Source organism: Tachypleus tridentatus, chromosome 1 (genome assembly GCF_004210375.1).
Source record: "Tachypleus tridentatus isolate NWPU-2018 chromosome 1, ASM421037v1, whole genome shotgun sequence".
NCBI lineage: Eukaryota > Metazoa > Arthropoda > Merostomata > Xiphosura > Limulidae > Tachypleus > Tachypleus tridentatus.
The window spans coordinates 53,662,690-53,688,837 of NC_134825.1; the positions used below are offsets into that span (position 1 = coordinate 53,662,690).

At 32.8% G+C, this 26,148-nt stretch overlaps 1 protein-coding gene across 1 annotated transcript; it reads left to right on the forward strand.

Moving 5' to 3' along the window:
- The first annotated feature begins 229 nt into the window (after nt 1-229).
- On the forward strand, nt 230-26,148 carry LOC143248908 (uncharacterized). The gene is made up of 9 exons (XM_076497886.1): nt 230-406; nt 12,997-13,516; nt 14,132-14,221; nt 16,395-16,543; nt 17,013-17,082; nt 19,628-19,764; nt 21,415-21,594; nt 22,241-22,336; nt 25,674-26,148. Exons 2-9 carry the CDS (start codon nt 13,040-13,042, stop codon nt 25,933-25,935), a joined length of 1,461 nt encoding a protein of 486 aa, XP_076354001.1. The 5' UTR covers nt 230-406; nt 12,997-13,039; the 3' UTR covers nt 25,936-26,148.

Sequence of the window (26,148 nt, forward strand, 5' to 3'; positions counted from 1 at the left end):
AATCTTTTATAGTATAAACATAGAGAAATTCAGATATATATTACGCAATGCATTTTAAAAGTGATATTACAATTTATGTTCTTATTGGCTTTATCTCGTTCTGTATCGGATAAAAGTATACCTCCCCGAACAATATCCAATGAAAACTGACTTACAGTTACTCCGCCTACGACCTTTAAGTTTTCTGTGACACGACTACAAGAAAAATTCGGGTTACACAGTCTCAACAGAATGGACATGTACCACGAGATTTAAAACAACGGCTATAGAATAACACAGCTCAGTTTCGTGATGTGCATTTTATTTTCAGGGGAAAATAATTTTACTGTGCGTGAACGATACTTCAATCTGATATTTTAGGCAGTCTAGAAAGTAAAATGTGTGACACAAACATTTCTGCTGCTAGGTAAGTTTAGTGTTAAAAGTGCTTGCGGCGTGTACCTTGTTTTCATAAACATTCTGTAATTCCTCAGCATGTTTTTTAATTCCTTTTAAACTGCTTTTTCTATTACATATAATATCAAACGGTCATACAAAAAATTAAACTTGATTCTTCAACTTTCTATGTATGGATTAAGCGTGGCCTATAGGTTAATGTACTGGACTGTGGATCTTTGGGTAAATAATTGCTCGCATTCATTTGCTGCGAAAAAGAAATGTGCTGCGTACTTTGAAGCTACTAGTGCGTTATAAAAGCCACAGTCAAATGCTCCTAGTCTGTCAAGTAGTCTGAACGTTAGTAGTAGATTATATTGACTATCTGTCTTCCCTCTAGTCTGTCAGTTCAAAATGATGAGCTTTTCGGAACTATCAAACATTTTGAACTGTTTCACTTAAGATGCCTCAGAAATTCTTGTGCACAAAAAAAGTGCAAATAATTCTAAACTTCCTTAGAAGGTAATTTGAATAATAATAGATGGTGCATGTAAATAATTAACTTAATTTGCTTGTATAAATCGATGTTCAGTTACTTACCTGGACTTTTTAACCAAATTGCATTGTTCTAATTACAAAGACGTTTCTCATACTTAGAACATAACTGACCAAACGACAACATATTTCAACTTTTCTTCATGTTTTATTATATAAGACAAATTTATTGGTGTGTGTATTGTTATTACGGATTTTATGGTACGTGTGTATGTATATATATTTTGGTTTTTCTTTGGTTGTTAGCCGGTTGCAGCTTTAACACCACTCGATATTCAACTGACAATTCGTGTTAGTGTTAAGAGTATAGCAGGCCGTAAAAGCATTTCTCTCGTTAACATGTAACTCTTGAGTGTAAAAAGAAACGACTGGTAAAACTTATGTGTCAGTAATGTCTATACATATTGAAAATATGATTCAGGTGAATAATGATAAAATATAGTATTTCACAATAATTAGTTAAATATGTCAATTCATAATTTAATGTAAGTACTTTCGCAAACTGGATAACTTTTCATGTAGACAACAATGCTTCAAAAAGGGGAATCTAATAAAAATTACCTAGGAATCGCCCAGAAATTTCACAAAAGTTGTAATAAAACAAACAAGCAGAAACCATCATAAAAAGCAGACTTGTTCTTCAAACAAACTTAAAGATTTCTATCTCAGTAGTTAAGGCTGTTAAGATATTGATAATAGTAAAAACTGTTGATTTTTTCCGGTGTAAAAAAAATTCACCCATTTGTTATTCATATTATTTATTATTCGAATTATTCATAAGCTTACATAAAAAAAGAAACGGCTATGAATATCACGTCACATGGTAATGTGTCTTAAGGCAAAAACAAACTAACAAATGAAACAAAAACCCGTTGCATGACGTACTGTGTGTAATTAGTATGAGTAATAGTTTAGTGGTTTTCCACCTGCTGTATCTGAGACTGTGATAATCCAAACTATTCTATATTTTCAGTGTATGTATCCTAGTAAACTCTTACATCGCATACCATATTTCAAGGGAATCCGAATCCCTTAAGAAACACCTGAGATATAATATTTTATTAATAATATAATATATAATATTATATAATAATATCTCCAATTTTGAATGAGTTGTTCCTCTTTGTTTGTTTCTTCTTCGTCGCACCAAGAGTACGGAAACTTTATTTGATAGAAAAATATATTTAACTTTTATGGATTTTTTTTTCAAGTTAGGTACATTAATAGAGCTTTACAACCTCCAATTAGGTGTCAAATTTGGTCTAAATATAAGCCACATGTACAACGGTTTTCAACAAAAACCGCTTAAACTTCGCCTAAACTTTTACACACCCAGCCCGGCATGGCCAAGCGTGTTAAGGCGTGCGACTCGTAATCTGAGGGTCGCGAGTTCGCATCCCCGTCGCGCCAAACATCCTCCCCTTTCAGCCGTGGGGGCGTTATAGTGTTACGATCAATCCCCCTATTCCCCCTATTCGTTGGTAAAAGAGTCCTCGAGTAGCTTTGTGCGAAATTAAAAAAAACAATAACACAAACTTTACACACCCCAACTCAAAAAAAAAATCACGTGAGCTAGCGGTCTGACATTTTTATCATAGCTTCAGCCAGGGGCGTACATTTTTTACACCCGATGGGGGGACGGATTTTTCAACCACTTACGTGGACTTTTCAATTTGCAAATTGGTAATCTCTGATTACGTGAACCTAAAAGCTGTAAACATGCAGTCACAGTGTAATCTTGTTGCCACGATACTTCAAGGTTTCCATGTAGGTTTGTATAAGTGAGGTGTTGTGAACAGTTTTCAAAATGTTAATAGAATAAAGACAAATGTGTCACAAATTAACTGCCAATGGATTTGTTCCTGCACACTATTTTTATACTGCACAGTATAAAAGATGGCCATGATACTTGACAAAGTTATTAGTAACCTTCAATGAAAAGTATGATTCATGTAGTCCTCTAGTCTACATGTTCCCAAACGTAGACCTCTTTCGTGATGATCTGTTTATGAATTCTTTCATAAGCTCTTCTATATTTATCTTGTCGACCTCATCTTTGTGAGTGTGACAAACTGCTACATGGATGAGGCGGCACTGAGACGTAGTTGACCTGAACCATGTCTTCAACCGTCTTAATGCAGAAAAGCTGCGTTCACATTCGCAGCTGGATACTGGACATACAAACAAAATTTTCATGAGAAGAAACACTTCACTAAACACCTGCTGGCTTTTTTCATGCATTTTACAGTAAGCATCCTTTGCACCTTTCAGAGATACTGCTTTTGTTGTTCCTTTGAACATGGGCAACTGAAACTCGAGCCGTTGTGCAGAGATTTCTGGATAGAAGTTTATAACCGAGTTGTAAATCTTGCCAGATGTGATCATGTTCTCAAGTGCTATATATTGCCTCAAGTCATTGTTGTCTGCATTGAATCTAGTTGTCAGATGTTCTATGACTGTGTTCACAAATTCAAAATATTGTCTTCTGTAGTAATCTCTAGCTGTTGCAGAATGGTGTGCTGAGCCATCACCTGTGATCCTTCTCGGGGTCTGCAAATGCGTGGTAGTTCAATAGGCACCAGATGTAGGGAAATTACCTTTTTCTCAGCTTCATCAAATATCTTGTTGTAATTTTCCTCTGGTAGCAATACCCGCAATTGCTCAACTGTCATTGCAGATGCTTCAATCATGCCAGATACTTTTGCTGATTTTGCTTGGAATGCACGGTTTAGTTCCTCTAATGCAGCTAATGGATGCTGAACCATCAACAATCCTAAAACTGTCTTTCCTTTGTCAAATCTGTCCAGCAGACCTCGTGCTTTCACTGCTACATCTGATTTTTTATTTGCTAATTCAGACAAAGAATCAACAATGTCACTGTAGTGATCATTAGCACATGTTGGACACAGTGGGCGGATGTATTTAACTGGACCATTGTGGCTGTCTGACGATACAATATTTTCAAAGATTGTTTTATTTGCCTGATCTCTGAAGCAAGACATCAAGTTTATGTACCCACTGGATGGAATCTCGAACACATTCACAAGCTTCAACTGCGTATTGAATTATTAAATTAATCTTGTGTGCCCTGCAGTGAAAAAACAAAGCTGATCATTGCTTCTCTTTTATTTTTGCCTGGCATCCACTGTACGCACCACTCATGTTAGCGGCTCCATCATAAGTTTGTGCTCTTAATCCTGACAGTGGTAAATTGAGTTTAGTCAGTATATCAAGTATAGTGGAGGATATTGTTTCACTAGTTGTATTAGAAAAAAACTCTGTACAAACCAAGAAATGTCTCATGGACGTCAAGGTTCTCATCTACGTATCGTACACATATTGCTTCCTGTTCGGCACCTGTAACATCTTGAATGACATCAACCATCAATGCAAAGATTTTACTTTGCTGCACTTCGTATGCTATGTTCCTCAGTATTTAATGGCTGAACATTTCCATTATTTCATTCTGAGCCTGGGGTGATGTGAATGTGGTTTTCTTTGACAAGTAGGCCGTCAACTCAGGATCTCCCTCTTCCAGGAGCTTCATTAACTGCAGGAAGTTCCTCTCCGTATAAGTATGTCCATGTAATGCTAAACCTTGACGCAGTAATAAACGTAAACTACTGAATATTTTGGCTAGACTTCTTTTGCATTCTTCCTGCTGCTTTTTTTTTCCATCATGTAGCTGGACAGTCACTGGAGTTACATCAAGTGAACCTTCTGGAGATATAGCAAATCTGTGCTGAGAGGAGGATTGGTGTTCGTTGAATTTCTGTTTTGCCTTTTTCCAGTTGCAAAACCGGTGGATTAGAAGGTATACTCCACTGGCCTCTCCAATTTCCCTGTAAAAAGGCCTCTATTTTCCGCCTTGGCACAATGAAAGCATATGACTTTTTGAGTCTGATTGTCGAAGTGCAGCCATGGAAACTCATCAAACCACTTGCCCCGGAAGTTGATATTTTGAGATTTTACTTTCTGTCGTGGTATTAGTTGTGCGTTTGGATGATATGGCTTTCCACACTGTATCTGTAGAGTGTCAGATTTTTCATTACTGCACAAACTTGTTTCACAACTATCTGGTGGTTCATGATGTGCAATAGTTGCACCATCATTTTCAGACTCGTCCTCTGATGAACATGGTATTTCCTCTGTATGGCAAGTTTCTATTCCTTTTCTTGAGGTTGTTGGATTATCTACATTGTCACTTGTAGTACTAGTAAGTGGCTTGCAGAACTGTCTAATATCGGAAAGTTTCAGACGCTTGCTTGTCATAATTGGAATCTGTTTCTCAGATGACTCAACAGGCTAAAATACAGTCTTTATTGAAAAACTCTAACGTACAACGAACGAAGATAGAACAGAGTGGAAGTAGGACTGAACTGTACAATGTATTTAAGTTTAACGCGCGAACCTCACAGTGACTACCGAGCCGACTGACCGCCTGGGCATCGCTGGGACAATATTGTGTGCTAGTTACAACACAAGTAATTTGAGGTTTCTCGAAAAATACTTAAAGAATCACAAATATATTATATTCCTATTAAAACTCATCAAAAGGTAAACACGTTGTGATATAATGTCTATAAGCACGTCTATTAAATAAAAACACCTAAACAAAAACTAGCAATACAATTAGAGTAGAGGCTTCAGGCCGTTGAAATCACTTCTTTTGTGTTCTAATTATACAAGAAAATACAATATTTTTACTATCTATGATAAGAGAATATATTGTTCTTTTACCATAAAGCACCAGAACTTTATTAGAGGGCGGTGATAATCTGAAATTTCATGGATTAACGAGAGCCACAAACACAAATCTAATGAGCCCTGTTGTAAAATCGAGGCTCAGATTAAAAGGAGCGGAGGGGGATGATGTAGGGCGCGTCTGGATCCGAGCGGCCCGAACCTGTCGTTAACTGTACACTAGACGTACGCTATGGTGAGTGACTTCGGCAGCTAAGGAGAGTAAAGCGTTTGACAATAAAACCGGCTAGACATGAATAAGAACAAATGGCTTAGGAAAACCGCACAATATACACATAAGATTGATGCAGCTACAAGCTACGAATGGCCTGCCAAATCTAGATCACAGGAGTTTACGCTTGGGAGTAATATTTTCTGATTTCATGCTCTGTTCAATCTGTTGTGATGAAAATTTTACTTAATCTTACACTACGTACAAGACATAGGTAGATTCCGTGATAGTGCTTGAAAGCATTGCATGTATCCTTAGGCCTACTGACTGATATTTATGAACTATCGCTTAGATCAAAAAGCTTAAAAGCACGCCTATATTAAAGATGTACATTTCGGCTACTGAAAAAGCCTACTTCTAGGCCTAATTTTGTAATTCGATTGGTAAGAACACGAGAATCAGAAGAACAAACAATTTGTAGGCCTGTGATGCAATAAAACAATTCAACAGACCAAACTGTAGGGGGAATGATTGTATGCACCATACCCCCCACCTAAAATGAAGGGGGATGTATCCCCATCCCCCCAGAATCTACTCCCCTGGCTGCAGCTAAGAGTGAAAATGAACTGTTTTTCGTCCTTTGTCGTTCGGATTAAAGACGGCTGACTTAGAGCAGCAAAACTATAAAGTAAAAGGAAGTGTAGATAAGTATTGATTAGGCCAAGTAAACAAGATAGCAGTTTCTAGCTCGAGTTTTCGTAAGAATTACACGGGCGGACGATTATTATTCATTATTCCTTGCCAACTTTTTTGCACAAATTTACTAAATTTAAGTATATTACCCTAATTAAAGAACATTGAGCGTTTCGTGATATTAGCTTAAGTAAGGAACCCGGCATGGCCAGGTGGGTTAAGGCATGCGACTCGTAATCTGAGGGTCGCGGGTTCGCATCCCCGTCGCACCAAACATGCTCGCTTTTTCAGCCGTGTGGGCGTTATAATGTCACGTTCAATCCCACTATTCGTTGGTAAAAGAGTAGCCCAAGAGTTGGTGGTGGGTGGTGATGACGAGCTGCCTTCCCTCCAGTCTTACCCTGCTAAATTAGGGACGGCTAGCGCAGATAGTCCTCGAGTAGCTTTGCGTGAAATGCAAAAACAAACAAACAAATAAGGTTAAGTAAGTAGCATAAATAATGATGCTTGATATGGCTCTACCGATAGTACGGGGGTGATGACACGGAACTGATAATCTAAATTTCATGGCGTTGGTATAAAGGAAGCTGCTAACAAAATTTTATTAGAAAATAACCTACCACTATATATTTTGAAGAATTTGGTTGATTCTTTTAAGTAAAGGTTGTCCCAAATAATAGGGTTGCTGTTCTAAAGCTAATGTGAGTTACTATCGAATATCACTATCTTATTTGGTGTTTTATTGGTGTGTGTGAAAAAAAGCCATGATATCTAATAAAAAATTCTTAGACGTGAAAACAAGGTTTGGCCAAAAAGAGATTTAGCGTGCGACTTAAAGGAATGAAATCAAAATTTGCGACCACACTGGTAGCTACATTTATTACAGCATTAGTAATAATTTTATATCAAATATTTACGCAATAGTTAACTCGGCTGCTTATTTTGTTCTACTCACCATCATTCCCAATATAGAATTGTATAAGCCATTGAAATGTCGTTATCCTAATTTTAAATGTTCTGTTTTATCTCAGTCGAAAACGCTTCTATTTATTAGAATAAACAATGTCTAAGTTTTTTTGGTATTTTCAGCCTTATTATTAATGATTATAGTTTTAAACGCCACTCTACAAAGAACGGGCTACAAGCATCTTACTGAAACCAGAACAATAGTAATGATTACAGTATTGAATATATCATAAGGTAGTTTTAAAATCAATGCAAGCACCTTTGTTTTTACGCACTGAAAACTTCTCTAACTCCTTCACTTTCCACCAATGCAAAAAAATCTGTTTTATTAATGCGCATTAATTGGAAAGTAATTTATGCAACGTATAGCGCATAAATTGTTAATTAAAACGTTGAAGAATCGTCATTTCTCGAGCTTTTTATTGTACTTTGTCTGTACGTGGTTTCTGTGACGATTTCAGAGAGTTTTACGACGCTAACTCATTACTATAGTAAATTTCTCTGCTGTAAAGAGTGGTGATTTATTTTACTGAGCTTAAATTTTAAGTGCGTATATCAGTAATATTTTATTGTTATTTTTTTGTTTCATAACCCTATACCATAATCGGCTGGGTATTTTGCACCAAAACCTAGCTATATATATATATACTATATGAAATGCTGCAAATGTCCGTGACCGATTTGAAAAGTTGATTTACGTCGCTATAAATACATAATGTATACGCTGCAAATGTTCGTGACCTATTTGAAAAGTTGATTATTTTTCATTGAAAGTTGATTTACGTCGCTATAAATACATAATGTATGCGATGCTGTTGTGAGCAGCTTCTTTTGTACTCGACATTTGTTAAACGAATGCTTATACGAAATTTCAGGCACAAAATTACCTGGCTTGTGTATAATAGTTGGATGGAAAAAAAAAATACTAGGAAACGCGAAATAAATTGTTGAAAAACATGTACCATTCAAAGGAATGTCCGTGCACATATATGCTTGAAATTTATTCTTCATAAATGTACATAAAAACGTACGCAATAAATAATTAAAAATTGTTATGTTAAAAAGGGAAATACGTATCGTCAAAAGAGTACAGAAACAAGTTGTATCAAAATACAAAGATTATATTTTAAGCTAACAAGTAGGGATTCTAAAACACATAAAGAAAACTGGATTAAAATAGTATTTATATTACTTTACAAGCTGCAAACCCATACTTTTACTCTACTAAAATTTTTACGCACTGTAGATATGGAATGAAGATAGGAATTTGTACCTTTAAAAAAATAATATGGACACTATTTCCAGCCTCTAGTGCCACAGTGACTTGTCTGCAAACATGTACTACTAGAAGCCGGGTTTCGATACCCATGGTTATCAGAGCACGGGTAGTCCGTGTAGCTTTGTGCCCAATAGCACACAACAACACCATTTCCAGCCTAGTTTGTTTACTCTCTTCAGAGTTCCAAGTTGTAGACTTACAAATATAATCTTTGCATTTTGATTCAAGTTGTTTCTGTACTTTTATTTAGCTATCACTATTCCCCTTTTTAAATTAACAGTTTTTAATTACCCTATTTTTCTTAACACACATCTGTCTCCTGTGGATACATCATTCAGTAATTTGTGCATGACTCCATGAACATCAAGTAGGAGTCGATTAGAACAGCCAACAAGGAGATAGTAACTAACTGTAACATGACTGCAGTTGCAGTTGGTCCCCGTTTACAACAATATTTCTGAGAATAACCTTCACGGTTAAGAGTGTATGTATGAAGAATAATAAATATCGAGAAGTCAACAGGTTAATTTATGCCACAGCCACATCAAATTTCAGCGCTCCAAAACAAAGACGTGTAGAAGTTTAAGCCTAAGTAACTGAACAGTCATATCCGTTTATGAACGAAACAATAGATGTACTGTACATTTTGTAAGCCATATTATTCACTTGAACAAAATTACCATTTATGTGAAAACATAATGTGCCACTTTGATCTATAATTTGTATAATTATAAATGATGTATACGATACCAAACTGTTAAGTGTATTGTACGTCTTTACCTTTCGTGGTCACCCTCACTTTTCCCCTTTAACATTTATTAGCTGATAATGCACGCTATTAATAGTTTTTAAACTCAAAGCTACACGTAGGGTTATCTTCGCAACCTTACTTCAGATTTTAGATTTGTAAAGCGGTAAAGTTACCTCTGAATGACAATAAATAGCGTCAATTGTATTCAAATTGACTGATTCAACTACCCAGATGTCTCGATAACAAGAATAACTACTTCACTATAAATGAGTTCGGGATTAATGAAATATAACTGCATACAGTTTTGAGAGTTATTATGTTTTGGAAGGTTAGCTCATGGAGCAGGTAGACAGCCATATGCAGTACGAGAGAAACGTTACTTAGTTCATTTTGTAGTTGCTTTTACACCAGAGTTTTAGAGGTTGAACATAACTAAGGTCAACGTCATCTCGCGCAAATACTGCTGATTGTTTGAACAGAATGATTTGTAAGATGACATCATTTCTGTTGTAACTACTGTATACGTTGTTACTTTACTTTTTAGAATTAACACACAATGAAGTAATATACTCTATATCACCCACTCTGAAGCGTGTTACAAGTAGAAAGTTATAATTCAACTATATACTTTCAAGGAAGTCTTTAATATTATTTGTTAATCACCACTCAGTTTTACTTGTTTAAGAAGACTACATGCAAGGGAAAAAATTAAAAGATAATTATTAAAAGCACATTTTTAAATTATGCATTGTATATATCATGTGTGGTCGTTGTTTTTGTTATGTATAACTACTATTTAGGGAACATTTTTAAACAGTCAGGTGAGACTCCCTAAAATCCGAGAACGAATCTCTCGCTCAAACCTTAGACTAATTCACGCCTAGCCGATACATGTGTGTGTGTGTTCAAATACAGAGTTTGTATTATTTTGAGGTGGTCAAAAAAGTTCAACTTAATTTTTTGTTAATTTTTTATCTGATGTAATATTTGTACGTGTACAACAAAATACTTTGCGCAACAATTATTTTTCATATTAGCAGAGCTTAATATATATATATATAAATTTCTGGACATTGTTGGTTACGCTAGTTTTGTAATTAAAAATTCTATATAAAATATACGTTGTTTCGTTGGCGTGTGCAATAAACATCCCGATGGATAAAAAAAAACAAAAAGAGAGAAGGAGAGAAAAGAAACTGTTTGTGTTAGTCAAAACCCTTTACTATATAAACTGTTAAGATAATACACGTTCCTTTGTACTTAAAATACATGTAAATTACTAAAATACACATTATTTTCTCTGTTTTTAGTTATAACAAGATGCAATTATACACTCATTAATTTTCTTGCAGATTGTATTTGTTTGTTGGATTTCGTACAAAGTTACTCGAGAGCTAGCCGTTCCTAATTTTAAAGTAATAGAAGGTAGCTGTTCGACAACACACACCACTAGCTCTTGGACGTTTCTTTTATCTACAAGTAGTGGGATTGAACGTCACATTATAACTTCTTCACAGTTGATTCGAACCTACACATCGTAGATTTTGAATTGAGTGTCCTAACCACCAGACCAGCGAGTTAAACTTGCCATGCAAAATGTACATGAAGCTACATTGAGTATTTGTACGAAATAACAAAGTCTGTTATTAAAATTGTGTACTCACTTTAATACGTTGTCTTTGACAATAAAACAACAATGGAGTTTAAAGTAATAATAATACAACATGGGGTTTAATCTTTTGCATGTTGAAAATAGGAATGAGTCATATACTGCGAACTAATCAAGGACAGCTAGAGTGATTTAAAGAAATCCAGGTGGATATGCATGTTCTAAACATGTCTTCTCAAGTCTCAGTGACAAGATTGAAGACTGAAGTTATGGGTTTTATCCTTTTGGTGGGCACAATGCAGCACCTATTGTGCAGTTTTGTAGTTAAAACAAAATATTAAAAACAAGTACAAAATATTCTGACTACGATTTTTTGTAATCGAAGTGTTTCAGCTTTCGTATACGAGGAACTGTTGCGTGACAAAGGGGAAATTACGAGTCAGCTTTACCTATACTTGTTAATTTTTAACGTGTAGATAGACGTATCACAAATTATGCTTACTAAACATATTAAACTGTTCATAAGCTTCGTATAACTTCATGTTTCATTATATTTGGACATCAGGACATTAGTTTTAGACGCTAAGTTAAAAATGGAATTGTGGCGTTGAGACATATTAAAAGTTGTAGGTAAAAACTTCAGGTATACATTTTAGTGTAAAATGAAATTGTATCATAAAATGTTAAAACTTTAGAATATAGAACACAATGAACAGAAATTATCAGAGATCCTTTTATAGAGAAAGCTTAACAGGTATGAAAATTCATTTCTTTTTGCCATTGCCAGCTGATAAGATGAACAGTTTGACAGTAAAAAAAACTCGCCATATGCTGTAAAGTATGTAGTTTTAAAGTGAAGGAAAGAGTTATAAACACCAAAATAAAAGTAATGTACAACTGATAAAAATGGTAAAACAACAATGTACGTCATGTTATCATCAGTATGACTGTTGTTTTAAGATCTAGTGGTTTTTGTGTCGGAGACTACTCTAAACTCCAAGCAGTAAAAAACAAAACAATAACGAAAAACTTCTCGTAAACAGTACATATGAAACACATTCTACCGTATAGACTAAAGACAGGAACTTCTCTTACAGTATTATATTCTGCTAACAACAGTGTGAAAACAAGTGAAAGTGAGAAGTACAATATTTAAAATTTCTTTATTCGGTACAAACCTGCACTAATGAAAGTTGTTTGGGTATTAGGTAGTATTTACTTTACTGATTAATTCTAAGGTTTCCTCTTGTTTTGGAGCATGTGTGATTAATAAGGAGTTTAGTTTTAGTATTATTTTATCTTCTTTCTTCACCAACGCAAAACTTTTGAAGATACAAAAGAAATGCTGACTTCTCTTTGCTTTTGTTATATCCTGAAGAAGGCGTGACGTGTATTACCTTTGTAATATTATATTGTTAGTTCTCGTTTTTTCATGTGGTGAATGTTAACAAACGGGTGAATGACTAAACAAATTTTAATAACGATTACTAAGCAGAGTTACTCTGTTACAACAGTTACTCTGAACATAAAGTATTTTATGTTATGGAAAATCACTGTGAAAGCTCGCAAAAAATGGTGAAAAATACATGTGTATAACTCAGTGTTTAAGGCCAGTAATTTTAAAGAAAGTGTATTTGTTAAATGAACATTATTAGTAATCATTAATGTGAGTTATTTGGTGATGTTTTAAAATATTTTATTCAAACTTATGAGCCAATGATGTGTATTTGTTTATCTCTCTACGTAAACAACAGTTTCTGAAAACAAGAGATAAATTTAAGCAAAATCCTTGTAATTTTCATACCTATCACGAATTTTAATTTTTTTTCTTTAAATTTCTGTAATACTTTTAGAGATACTACATAGGATGGGAAGATATCAAACTTGGAATAGCCAATGAGAATTTATACCATGACTGAAGTTGTAAATATTGACCCCAATTGTCTTCATTCAGTACTTTTGAGTAATGAAAAACGTAAAAGTAATATGCAATGTGTAGTTAATATAAATCCACTCGATCCCTCTGAAATAAATTCTGATTTACTTGCCACGAAAGTAAATGTTTTAAAACTGGACAAAACAAACAAACGGCATCAGGAAAACAAAGAACTGGCCGTTTTCGAAAAAAGGGAAGCCATATCCAGTCTTGTGGGCAATGAATTAGCATCTGAAGAAAATACGGAGGCCTCGGCCAGCGAACTGTTTTACTCAGATTCTGACACCAAGCCACGTGACGTAACACTTGATAGGTCAACAACGAAAAGTGATCAGTCTTCGCAACAGTTACGCCCTTCAGTTAAGCTTAACGATTACCCAGGATATCGAATACCCATAGTAGGGTGTGAGGTAATGGAGGAGCGGGCTCGTTTCACGGTAACTCTTTCACTTTTTTGTCAAAATATAACTTGGTAATCCAAGATTATGTTGTTCAGGATTACGTAATACAAGCTCTTGTTATATTATCCCGAATAAATGGATAAAAATGGCATCTTTAAATCAAACACGTTATCTTTTCATTAAAAGAAACTACTACAACAATACTATTGGATTAAAATTAAAAAAATAATTTTAAAGAAAATACACAAATACCAAGACTGAAAGTACACAGTTTTTATATGTGTGTAAAAATAGTTTCTTTTATACTAACCAACAAACAAAATATGAGCATAAAATCTATAAAGTTAATTTATACAACAATATATGAGAGTTTCAAAATGTAGTTTACGCAGATGAATTAAAGTGTATAAACGACGAATAACATTTTATTCTACGTGTAAAAACCTTGAATTATGAAAACATCAAAGGTGCATTTTTATTAACTATTAACTTTGTTTAGTATTTCAAGAAAAAAATTGTTTTTTTTAGAAATATATCATTAAAAATTTTATTAGACTTACTCTGTTTTTAAATTATAATTCATAAACAATTAATTTTAAAGTGCATGACATTTTGATGAATAATATAATGAAACATTTTTTCCCTGAAAAGGTTTTTAGGATAAAAGTAGAAAATCTAAGAAATGGAGCAAATTGGTTTGTATTCAGAAGATACACTGACTTTGCTCGTTTGAATAAAAAGGTAAGAATATATATTATTTATCTTTTATATTATTATTGGACATTTCTCAATAGCAGTAGGGATACTGGAAAAGGTTTAAAAATTTGTGCTGAATATTTTATTATAAATATTGTTGGAAACTATAGTTTCAATGTTCTAATTTGATTGTTTATTAGAGGGAAGTGCTAACGTGATGATGACGCGAGATTTAGTAAGTTTATAAAAGCAGTCTTAAAATATCCAGAATGCTTATCAGTGTTAAGGATTGAGAGAGTTTGCGAAATAGTCAGAAATAAAGATACATGCTCCCCAGTTACACAGCGGCGTGTCTGCTGACTTACAATGCTGTGTGTTTGTGTGTTTTTCTTCTAGCAAAGCCACATCGGGCTATCTCCTCAGCCCACCGAGGGGAATCGAACCCCTGATTTTAGCGTTGTAAATCCGGAGACATACCGCTGTACCAGCGGGGGGCACTTACAATGCTAGAAACCCGGTTTCAATACTCTGCCCCACCTTGTAACTTGGTTTTATTTCAAGCAAACAAACTGTTCTTTGGCCCGGCATGGCCAGGTGAATGAGGCACCCGACTCGCAATCCGAGGGTAGCGGGTTTGAATCCCTCTCACACCAAACATGCTCGCCTTTTTAGCCCTGGGACATTATAGTGCAACGATCAATCCCACTATTCGTTGGCAAAAGAGTAGCCCAAGAGTTGACGGTGGGTGGTGATGACTAGCTGCCTTCCCTCTAGTCTTTCACTACTACATTAGGGACGGCTAACGCAGATAGCCCTAGAGTAGCCTTGCGTGAAATTCAAAACAAACCAATAATATGTATTCAAACATAGTTTGTTTTATATTAATCAGCAGTAAAAATATGAACGTAAAAGTAATATTTGCAGAGGTATAGTGGAGCGAAAACGTATGAGTACGAATTTTCCGTACTTTTTTTTTTTTTTTTTGCCAGAAAAGTGTATTGCCATTATTTCAAATGCGTCTGACCTTACTAACCCTTTAGTGCAGTTAGACAGTAGATTTTGCGTTCCATCACTTCTTTATTTGGCACTATTCCACTGAATATTGGTATGCTGGAAATATGGTTTAGAAAGATGTATTTAATTTTATAAGAAGCTAACTATATTATATCTGTGTGTATACAGAAAGAGTGTATGTATTTATATGTCATGAAATTTTACAAGCGAGTTTAATTTTTCGTGTATCCTCAGCGAGTAAATTTTTATTGAAAGTAATGGCGCGATATTTGTATTTTACTAAGCTTTGGAAACTAATTCTAGTAGTAATAAAAAAAAAATTAATGTTTAATTGATGATTCACAATATTATTTTATTATTTTTTTGTGTCATGAACTTGATGTAGTTTTGTGATAAAGGTTGTTTTTATTTTTTAGCTGTAAGCATTCTGGCTAGAGACATGTGATAATTTCATCTCAACTTTTGTATTAATGATAAATGTATTTTTTTTTAATTTCGCGCAAAGCTACTCAAGTGTTATCTGCGCTAGCCTTCCATAATTATAATTTAGCAGTGTAAGACTAAAGGGAAGGCAACTAGTCATCACCACCCACCGCCAACTCTTTGGCTACTCTTTTACCAATGAATAGTGGGATTGATTGTAACATTTTAACGACCACACGGCTGAAAGGGCGAGCATGTTTGGTGCGACGGGGATTTGAACCCGCGACCCTCAGATTACGAGTCGAACGCCTTAACTCACCTGGCCATGCCGGGCCTTAATGATAAATAAGCCTTTGGAGTTTGGGGAGGGTCTTGTAAAGTGGTGGAAAAAGTGTTAAAAGCAATAAAAACTTATTTAGTACTAATAATTGTTTGTACATGTAGAAATTAAAGAATGATTATTAAGGGGTATTTAACTTTATTTTAAGATTTTTTGTCTGAAGGTTTGGTAGGTGAATTATATGTGTGTGTGTAAGTCTTTTGCGTTGTGCTTCTTATTTCTAACACTTTTATGCTTTGTTTTGGTGGGTAAGGAAATACCTGGATGACTTGTGTAACGTGATCATCTTTATTATGTTAAGTCTTGAAGTTAAAGAAGAAAGGTGTAAAGTTTACGTTATCTTTAGTCTTAAGATGAGGCTTCTTTTTTTATTCACAGCTCAAAACAATGTGCTTACATTATCTCTAGTCTTAAGATGAGGCTTTTTTTATTTATTTACAGCTCAAGACACTGTTCCAAGGTCTTCGGTTGCAGCTTCCTTCCAAAAGATGGTTTAGAGACAATTTTGACACTAATTTCCTGGAAGCTCGTCAGTGTGGGTTACAGGCATTTATTAATGATGTGATTTCTCATCAGAGTCTTATCAAAAGGTGTTTAAGAATTGGATTAACGATGACCCAGTTATTTCGTGTATTATAATTATAAGGATGGCTGCAAGCATAAAGTGTTAAATCATGATACTGCATTAGTGAAAGATGTGTTTCATTGATGTAAATTTTCTTAAATGGACATATATTTCTCTTAGTGTACATATAAGTTCTCAGTACTGTTTGGAGTACTGAAACAGCGAGAAGGTATTAGAAATGTGAAAAATAATTCTGATTTTAGAAAAATATTTAAAAACCTTAACAGTACTTCAATCAATATAAATATTGCTGCAAGAGTAGAGAGGTGCCATATTCTCTCCAATTATAAAAATAATTTAAGATAAAGTGTTTAGAGATAATGTCACTATGTATATAATTCATGGAAATAAATGACTTGCATACTTCTAAGTAAGACACAAGAAACATGTCTTGTTATATATGTGAAACGGATGATATTTTTTTTATTTTACAGTAAACCCGTCCAAGAATTTTTTTGTCTCAATGACCCACCTGGTCCAAATGATAGCCTTGAAGAAAGCAGGGTAAGTGTGTATTTGTCTTTTCAAAGAATTTAAAAATGTAACACTAATATGTGTAACTATCACTGAATAACAAACCTTTAATTATTTTTTTTTGCAGTATTATGTTTTTGTAATACTAAAGTAACAGCCTATGTTTTTCTCTTATGCTTCATATTTAACTTTAAAGAAAAATAGTTATAACATTTTGCAACAGGTGTTTTCTGAAAAAAATTAGAAAATAAAGAAATTTTCCTGTGAATTAATATATGTACAAAACAGCTTTGATTTTAGTATCTACTTTATATAATGTAAGTTTTAGCTTATTTAAGTACATATAGCTAGATAAAGAGACATTAGCTGTGAGAATGAATTGCCAAATTTCATATAGTATTTTCATATAGATTAATTGCACTTTATAAGAACAATTGAAATATGTTAATTCTGGGAAATATCACCATAAGTTTACACTGTTGCATCACAGAGGACAAGTTTAGAACCTGTATACTTGGTTCATGGTGAATACATGACCACTTGATGTACAATATTGATTTTGATAGGCTTAATGGCCAAAAGAATGTGCTACAACTCTTTTTTTTTTAAGAAAGGATGTTCCTGTAATAAATTTGTTAAATATGTGGAGACAAAGGAAATGATAATTTAAAGAAAATAGGTTTTAATGTTCTATACAGAACCATCAGTGTTTAGAGGCCCTGAAACTAATATATCCTCAAGAAAATTGAGAGGAATTATTTCTTCTACAAAGTAAAAGCCATGATTACAAAAAAAAAAAACCTCTGACTCGAGAAAGCTGTTGCATTGTAACTAAACATATCTTGGTATCAATTGTAAGATGATAAACAAGAATTTAAAAATTTCAAAGTACTACACTTCATGTTTTCATTACATCATGGTTCTTGGAATATTAGATAGTTTTCTATTAAAGCATAATTTAGAGCTGCAGATTTCTGGGTTATGGGTCAAGTGTGCATACCCTCCTGCTTTTGTTTCTAATTAACCCAGGCTCACAAGCTTATGTGTAGCCTCAAGCTGAAATTACCAGATACTTTAATTTAAAAAATGGTCAAAGAAATTAGAATTACAGTAATCCCATTGAACTGCATTCCTGTCAAGTCTCTCCATGGTTTTCAATGTTTAAACAGCCTTGACTGCATGTACTTCCATCAAAATCTTTCTCTGACATCAGGGATTAATAACATCAGTTGTGTAGAAGTCTTCTTGAAATTTATAAGACGTAATGTACTACTGCATTTCTAGTCTATGAATAATGCAGAATGTACCAAAGTAGCAGTGCATTTTGACAAAATAACTGATATCTGCACATAATTAAGAAAGTACAATTTATTTTAAAATTTCATTTGCATGTTTAGTTTCTATTCTTTTGAAATTTTACTTCTCTAAATTTTTAAAGTAGTTGTTGCTATTATAGGATGCATTAAGCTGCCAATACACAACATGACACATTAGATGCAGTGTCAAGGTAAGAAAGTACATTGATGATTGGATTTATCATGAACCCTGTATGATGCCAGTATGATGTATCAGGATGTTAAGAAACTGTGGTTTAGAGTACTGATACTAATACTGATACCTTGTTAACTTTAACTAGATGGATAGACAACTGTCCACTTGAATCATTACATATTTCCCACTCTCAAACTCTACTGTTATTTTGAAAAATTCCTTGCTGTCTGCTAGTCTGTGTATTTATACATCATAACTCAGTTGATAATATCACATATCAAATTCTTTAGTAATTTTGTCTCATTTCTCTTGGAACATAATATTTATTAACTTATGGAATACACCTGTAGTTTTACTATGCTATAGTCTAAGTTATCACATGTAATGAAGAAATGAGAGAAAATGACTGACAGTCAGTTTACTGAGTTCATACAAACTTTTGAGTGAATTCTCGACTGACTGAGCTACTACAGCTTCCAGCCCCAAGCAACAAACAACCTTCAACCTATTTCACAACACACTCACACACCCTAGTGGAAAGTTACTTGGAATGACATCACTAGAAAAAACAATTTGAAAATTCTGGTAACCCCAGAACTTTAATTTGTGTTTTTATGTTAGTATAGATACAAATCAGATAAGGTAAAAGAAAATGTTATCTCAAATCTAAAAATGCACCACAAGACAGCAAAAGAACAAATCAGGAACTGGCGGTACAAATGTATAAAATTTAGTACATAAATCTGTGAAATGTTTGATAAACATCAGAACTTTCAATTAACAATCAAACTGGCAGAATATAACAATAACAAAAATTGCATTTGGGAAAAAACATCATCTTAAATGTACAAACATGCTACACATCCATGTTGCCAAAGTAATGAATTTTTAAATAAGTCCATGCAACCACTCCTCAGACAAATAGGTATGATGCATATCTGATAAAAAGCACAAAAAACAAGAACAAATATATTGTTCTTAAGTTTATGTATTGAAAGAAAGCTCTTATAAGTAGTGACAAATTATTAAATATTATTTTGAAAGGAAAACATAGTGTTCATATTTTTAATGTTTTAAAATTCAGGCAATGTATGAAAGTTTAGAAAGGACTCTTTACCTCTTGAGAGAGAAACTGAAAGAAAAAGATATAGAAATTGAGCTTTTAAAAGCAGAAGTGAAAAGGCTTCATTCACATAAAAAAGTGCTGTTCAAATCACTTGAGTAAGTAAGTATTTTATAACATTTTGGCCAGCAACAACAGTTGATGGTAGAAGTTTTTATAACTAATGAAAAATATTGTACAAAAAATTGTCAAACATTTTTATTGCATAGTTTAATTATTTAATTCTTTTGAATTTTGTGAGAACTAAAGTTTCATAATATAGATTTTATTAAAATACATAACCTTTTTTTGAAAGATGAACAGTAATAACAATTACAGATAAGAAAGCATTATCATTAATTGTGTTTTTTTACATTATCCTGACCAAACTTTGTTATGGTATATATACATCTAAATAATTTGTGTCTCACCATATATGATTATAGTAGTACATGCAATAGGTACATGAAAAGCTAATTAATGAGGTACTTTGAGGTCTTAGTTATATTTAGCTTGGAAACAATACTGTTTTTAGATTAACTTTCACTGTTCATTTTTAAGTTTACATACAAAATAATAATTCAACTTGTGTTAAACATTACATACTATCAATGACCTATTCTGGTTATAAGTCCTACACCCTTGTGCAAATTAACTGAAACAAATGGTCATTTTACAATATTTTCAGCATGGCGGCCTGTGTAGGCTCGCTGAACATGCTAATTTCCTTTAATAGTCATTTTTTCACACAGATGGCATCATTAGCTGTGTTTTGCAGTATGGTCGATCTATTTTTGGGATATATGACGAAATTTTGAGGAATATTACGTCATTCGAAATTGCGTTAAAAGGGCAAGGAGACCAGTCAAGAAACAACCTCATACCAACTCAGTGAAGAAAACACGGTATCAGTGGGGTCTGAAATACAAGAACTGGATGCAAGAACAATGGAGGAAGGTGTTATTCAGTGACAAGACTCATTTCTTCTTACAGGGTCAAAGAAGTCTGCATGTTTTCAATCTCCAGGTGAAAAACTTTGAGAATCTCACATTAATCAGTTCGTAAAACATCCCTTGAAGATGTTTTGGGGCTTTTTCATCTACTATGGCGTTGGAGACTTCCATATCACAGAAGGTGTGATGCGAGGACCACAGTACATCGAAGTTTTGCAGAGAAGAGTCGTTCCAGAATTGAAAAAGAGATTTCCAGATGGATCTGACATTTTTTAGCAAGATCTGGCTCTGTGCCACACATCGAAACTTGTGAAGAATTTTATGATTAAAATGCAAATAAAGGTGCTGGACTGGCCTGGAAACTCTCCGGACTTAAATCCTATTGAAAATCTTTGGGCGATTTGTCAAGAAAGACTTCTGGGAAAAGACTGTACAATGACAGATAAGCTAATTGAGGCCATAATTGAGGTGTGGTACTGCGATCCAAAAATTAGTAAAGATTGCAGTCAACTTGTGGACTTGATGCCAAAGCGGATTAATGATCTTCTGAAAAATAAAGGTGATCATATCATGTATTAATTTGTGAGTAATTTTTGGATTCTCGGAAATAAAACACAAAAAATTGAAAAAAATCGTAATTTTCCGTCTTGTTTCAATTAATTTGCACAGGGGTAAAATTGCACCTCCATTTCAGCATTGAATTCTGTTGTCTGTGTTACTGTTTATTATAAATTAGAATAATTTTAAACAGCTCCTATTTTTAAAGCACATTTCACTTTGACATTAAATTCATTTGTCTGTGTTATTGCTTTGTAGGTTAGAATGTTCAATAATGACTAAGTCTGATCAGTTAAGTCTCCAAAGGGTTGGCCCAGTAACCTCTAGCCCGAAACATTCTTCCCCTTGTGCCCTTTCTATTGATCCTGTCTCCAGTATTCCTGTTGCATCTGACCATTTTCATCGTCTACATCATCTCAACATGACTCTAGTCAAACTGTGAGCAACCTTTTAAGTTAAATGTTCTTATTCAGTTAATGTATTTAGATTTCCTGCCAAAAGCATAAAATAAATTTTAAAAGCTTTTGAAAGATGAAATATGTTTTGTTTTCTATAATTTTGTAAGAGATAATACAGTTTCTGTGATAAAAGATTACTATTGAAATAGGTAACCAAAACATCACCAGCATCAAGCAAGACATGTCTTAGTTACCTCTATTGCACTGTTAATTCTGAAAACAAATCTTGATTAAATGACTAGTATGATATAAAAAACAGCTGGTGAAAGAATTGGTGTTATTGAAAATAACAGTATGTGTGTAAGTAATTGATATTCTCTTTGTGATTTCAAGTACTTTAGAAGTATTTTACATGCTTTTTTACCTTTTGAACTGGGCTCAAGATGTTAAAATTTATTTTTGTTTTTAATTTACTGTAAGGTTTGCATTTGTTTTAAAGATAACTGTTCAGAGAGCAAGGTGTTTATTGCCATTTAATTATGATAATGATAATATAACTTTTGTGTTTTTTATTTTTTTTGTAGTAATGTCTTGAGGTTGAGGTCACATTTATAATTTTTAGTGCTTTGATATGTTTGTACTTTGAATGACATAAACAAATAATTGGTAAGAAACTGTTGTTTCAGATATCAAAAATTTCATGAAAATCAACGTGATGAAGGCCTAGTATATAATAATCAGAGTGATGTCTTAACAGAAACACTTCCAGTCCTCTCAAATAGGTACTTTATGATTTGTTTTAAATCTAAGTAAGTTTTAATTGTTCATAAATTTTATGTGACAAAGTACTCTCCTTATTTTAGTTTTAAGAATTAGAATTCTTTATTTCTTAGTATTTAATATGAAACATTTATATATAAAGAGATATTAACAAAGTTAAAAATCTTATAAATGAGATTACTTAATAAGATGGGACATGTGATACTTTTTTAAGATTGAGTGGAATATTTGATTAAATTGCATGTATTAACTTGATTTAGGAAGAAAAAATAATTAGATTTGGATAAATGACAACATGTTATGTTATATAATTAAAATACAAAAAGCTATGCCTAAAGAAGTTAAAGTTATATCAATTACAGGACAACTACAAAAAGTAGTATCACAAAAACAGATAGATAGCTTTAGTAATAGTACTCCAAAATTATTGGGTATATCTCAACCATTTATCAGTAATGAGTTAACAAATGTGGGCAAAAAACTTGGAGACTTGCAGAATGTATTTGATAGGCATAGGTGCTTAAACTCATAATCTATAAATATTGCTTTTCAATACGTTATCAATATTCTTTATGTGAATAACGAAAAACAGTGGTCTCAAAACATACCACATGCTGAGTTACTGCATATATCATTTTCTCACAAATGTAAGAATTCCCAGTTAGTACCAGTTGAAGTGAATTTATATTCAAGATTTACTTGAAAGGTTTGCTTAATTGGAAATTCAAACAAGATATGGCATTACAAAACAGGTTGAAAAGTTGTTTGTTTGTTTGTTTTTTGTACAATTCCAGCTTTTAGTCACATTAATTTTTAATTATCTTCAATAATATATTTCAACATCTTATTAACAATAGACATCAAAGTAATAAGACTATAATTCTTAGATCATCTTCTGATAACATTTTTGGAAATAAGGATCATATTGGCAATATTATAATGTAATTCTATCAGTAGTACAGCTTTTATTAGTAAAAATATTACTTTCTTAGATCTGTTAAATTTTCTTGTAACATTCTTATACTGAATATTTAAAACAATTTTACAATTTCATTAGTGTATATACAATTTTAATGCATTAATGTATTTTGGCAGTATTGTGTGGTTTGTTTTGCAGGTTTAACAGACAAAAGGGTTAACAAGAAATATGTACCTTTAGTCCATATTTTTCTTGTTCTTTTTCATAGTTTAAGAACTTCCTAGAGCAAGTTCTAAGACCAAGTTCTGTTTTTTGTAGATTCAAATCCAAACCTCCATAACTGAGATATAAATAACTTTGGACAATAAATCTGAAAATTGATTATATTTATAATTATGTTTCTAAAACCTCATGATACACAAGAAAAAAAAAAAAAAGAGTCCCTGTTCCTGAAATAAGACATATCTGGCATGTTAGTGTAAAAACATCTAATACCTTAAGTAACCTTGTTGTAACCCTACTAGCAGTTATATTATATTTTATCTGACACACCTTTAAGCAGGTATATGCTGTTAACATTAGTCACATGTTCTTAACCATTACCAAATCAACAACATTTGTCATTTCTTTCCCACTTTTCTAACTAAGGCCACAAGACTACTATTCACATATGATATGACATGACAGTTCACAACAACATGATAATAGGCCTGATATTTTTCCACAATCAGTAAGTGCTGAATAATCCTACATCTTTATTCATTTTATTTATCTCTGGAATGTATGACCACAATCAGTATTATTTTAACCATTACATTGGAATATACATATATAAAGAGCACACTATTTGTATTCAAATTATTTATATAAATATAATAACACTGTCTTTGCAATTTTTAAGAGCATTTATGCTTTTATTGCCACTGCTTCACCCAGTTAATAGATACTTTACCAAGTTTGATATACAGGTTCATTTTGTCCATGGAGAAATAATACAAATCTTCAGTTTTGCATTTTGTGATTTTATGGGCATTTTTATGTTTCTTATCACTACTTTGACCCCTGTAAATGGATCTTTACAGAACTTGGCATGAAGATCTGCTGGGCCCATGTGGAGAAACATGGAGATTTGTTATTTCACATTTTGTTTTGCAGTTATTATGGGCATTTTTGCATTTTTTACAATTATGTATGAGGGAAGCAACTTTTCATGTCCTAAGATAACCTTTCATTTATCACAAACTTACATAACTTCTATCCAGGGGATAGGTACTCCAGCTATTTATTAATAAGTTACTAAAATAAAACGACTTTGAAATGCATCTTTTCAGAAATGAAGTACTTAAGTGAATGACCTTAAATCTGATATGCAGTTTTATATAAATACAATTACTAGATCTTTCAAGACAACTGTGTGCATGTTGAAGTTCATCCTTTTATGTACAAACAACGTGCATATATGAATTTCCCTAACAGGAAGGTATTATTTTGCAGTGTTATATATATATATATATGATTCTACCTGCTGACAGAACTATTTTTATCATGGATATAGAGATTCTAGTTTTATGTTTATCTAGTGATAAATTATTTTTTGGTAAATAACATTTTTCATGTGAAATAAATTGATATTGATATTTAAATCTTATATTATTCATTCATTGCCATTTTTCCTTCCTTTATAAGGATTCAAATTGAAAGAAAATGTAATTAATGTCCTACTTTGAGTATTAGGTCATGTAGACAAAGCTTGTCAGTAGAGTTATGTTTTGTAAATTTGTAAAGTACTTTTGGAATAAGGAAATTAAAAAATATTTATAAGTTCAAGAAATAATATTTTCTCTATTCAAGTCTGTTTGAGACTAGTTTTGGCTTTAAAATTCTAAATTTTTATCATAAACTTTAGATTACTTGTATCTTGTATTTTAAAAATCACAGAAACCAGCTTTAATATCAGATTATAATCCCCAAATTAAAACCAGTATGTAATTTTTTGTATGCTTTCATAATTATTAAATATGTTTTTAATGATTTTTAAACCTACAACATTGTATTGTTGAAAGTTAATGTGGGCCTTGGTATAATGCCAGTGTGTAGTTTTAAAAATTTATCTTTTTTGAGTTAAGTTTTGAAGTGTAACAGAATAATGTTATTAACATCTAAGTTTGATGTTTCTGTAATTTTCTTGGGTTTTAATCCATTACTGTGTTTTTCATTTTTGTAATACTGAATTTGGGTATTGCAAATTCTGCTTTATGTATTTTAATGCATTTGCACCAGCTTAAATGTGTTTAATCATTTTAGCAAATATTAGTTTACTGATAATTTTGACATGCAAGAAAAAGAAAAGGCTGATTTTTTTTTACTTTGTTAAAACCAAATTAGTATTTTCATTTCATTGTGTTTAATTGTTTGTATAGAAGAAATACTTTGCCAAGGAGTGTACTTCAACCAGCATCTGCTTCAAAGTTTCTATCTTTTGAAAGTATTCCTGAAAGATGCATTGGTGATGGATGTACGGATCCTGAAATGAGGCTGTCACCATTAGGGGGCTCTGAAGATCTGTCTAGATTGTTTGAAATAAATAAAACAAAGATTAATATCATTTCTACAAAATGTGAGGCTGATAGTACTTTAGACAACTTTGAAACTCATTTTATTGGAAATAACAAAAAGACTTAGAGGAGCTATCAGTATAAACTGTAATACTTGCCATAAAAAGTAACCTATACACCCCAGGTTAAAATTCACTTTTGAGTAGAACAAAGTACTCCTTCCAAACTCATGTCATGCAACAGATGTGAATGTTTTTTGTAATATTTTTTATTATTGATATATTATTAAATTGGTGTTTGAAAGAATGTAAAAATAAACCTTTTTTTTAATTTGTTAAAA

Coding starts and splice junctions, on each gene's coding strand:
- LOC143248908 (XM_076497886.1), top strand. CDS start 13,040: ATGAGAATTTATACCATGACTGAAGTTGTAAATATTGACCCCAATTGT. Junction 14,222..16,394: donor TTGCTCGTTTGAATAAAAAG/GTAAGAATATAT, acceptor ATTTATTTACAG/CTCAAGACACTGTTCCAAGG. Junction 21,595..22,240: donor AACATGACTCTAGTCAAACT/GTGAGCAACCTT, acceptor CTGTTGTTTCAG/ATATCAAAAATTTCATGAAA.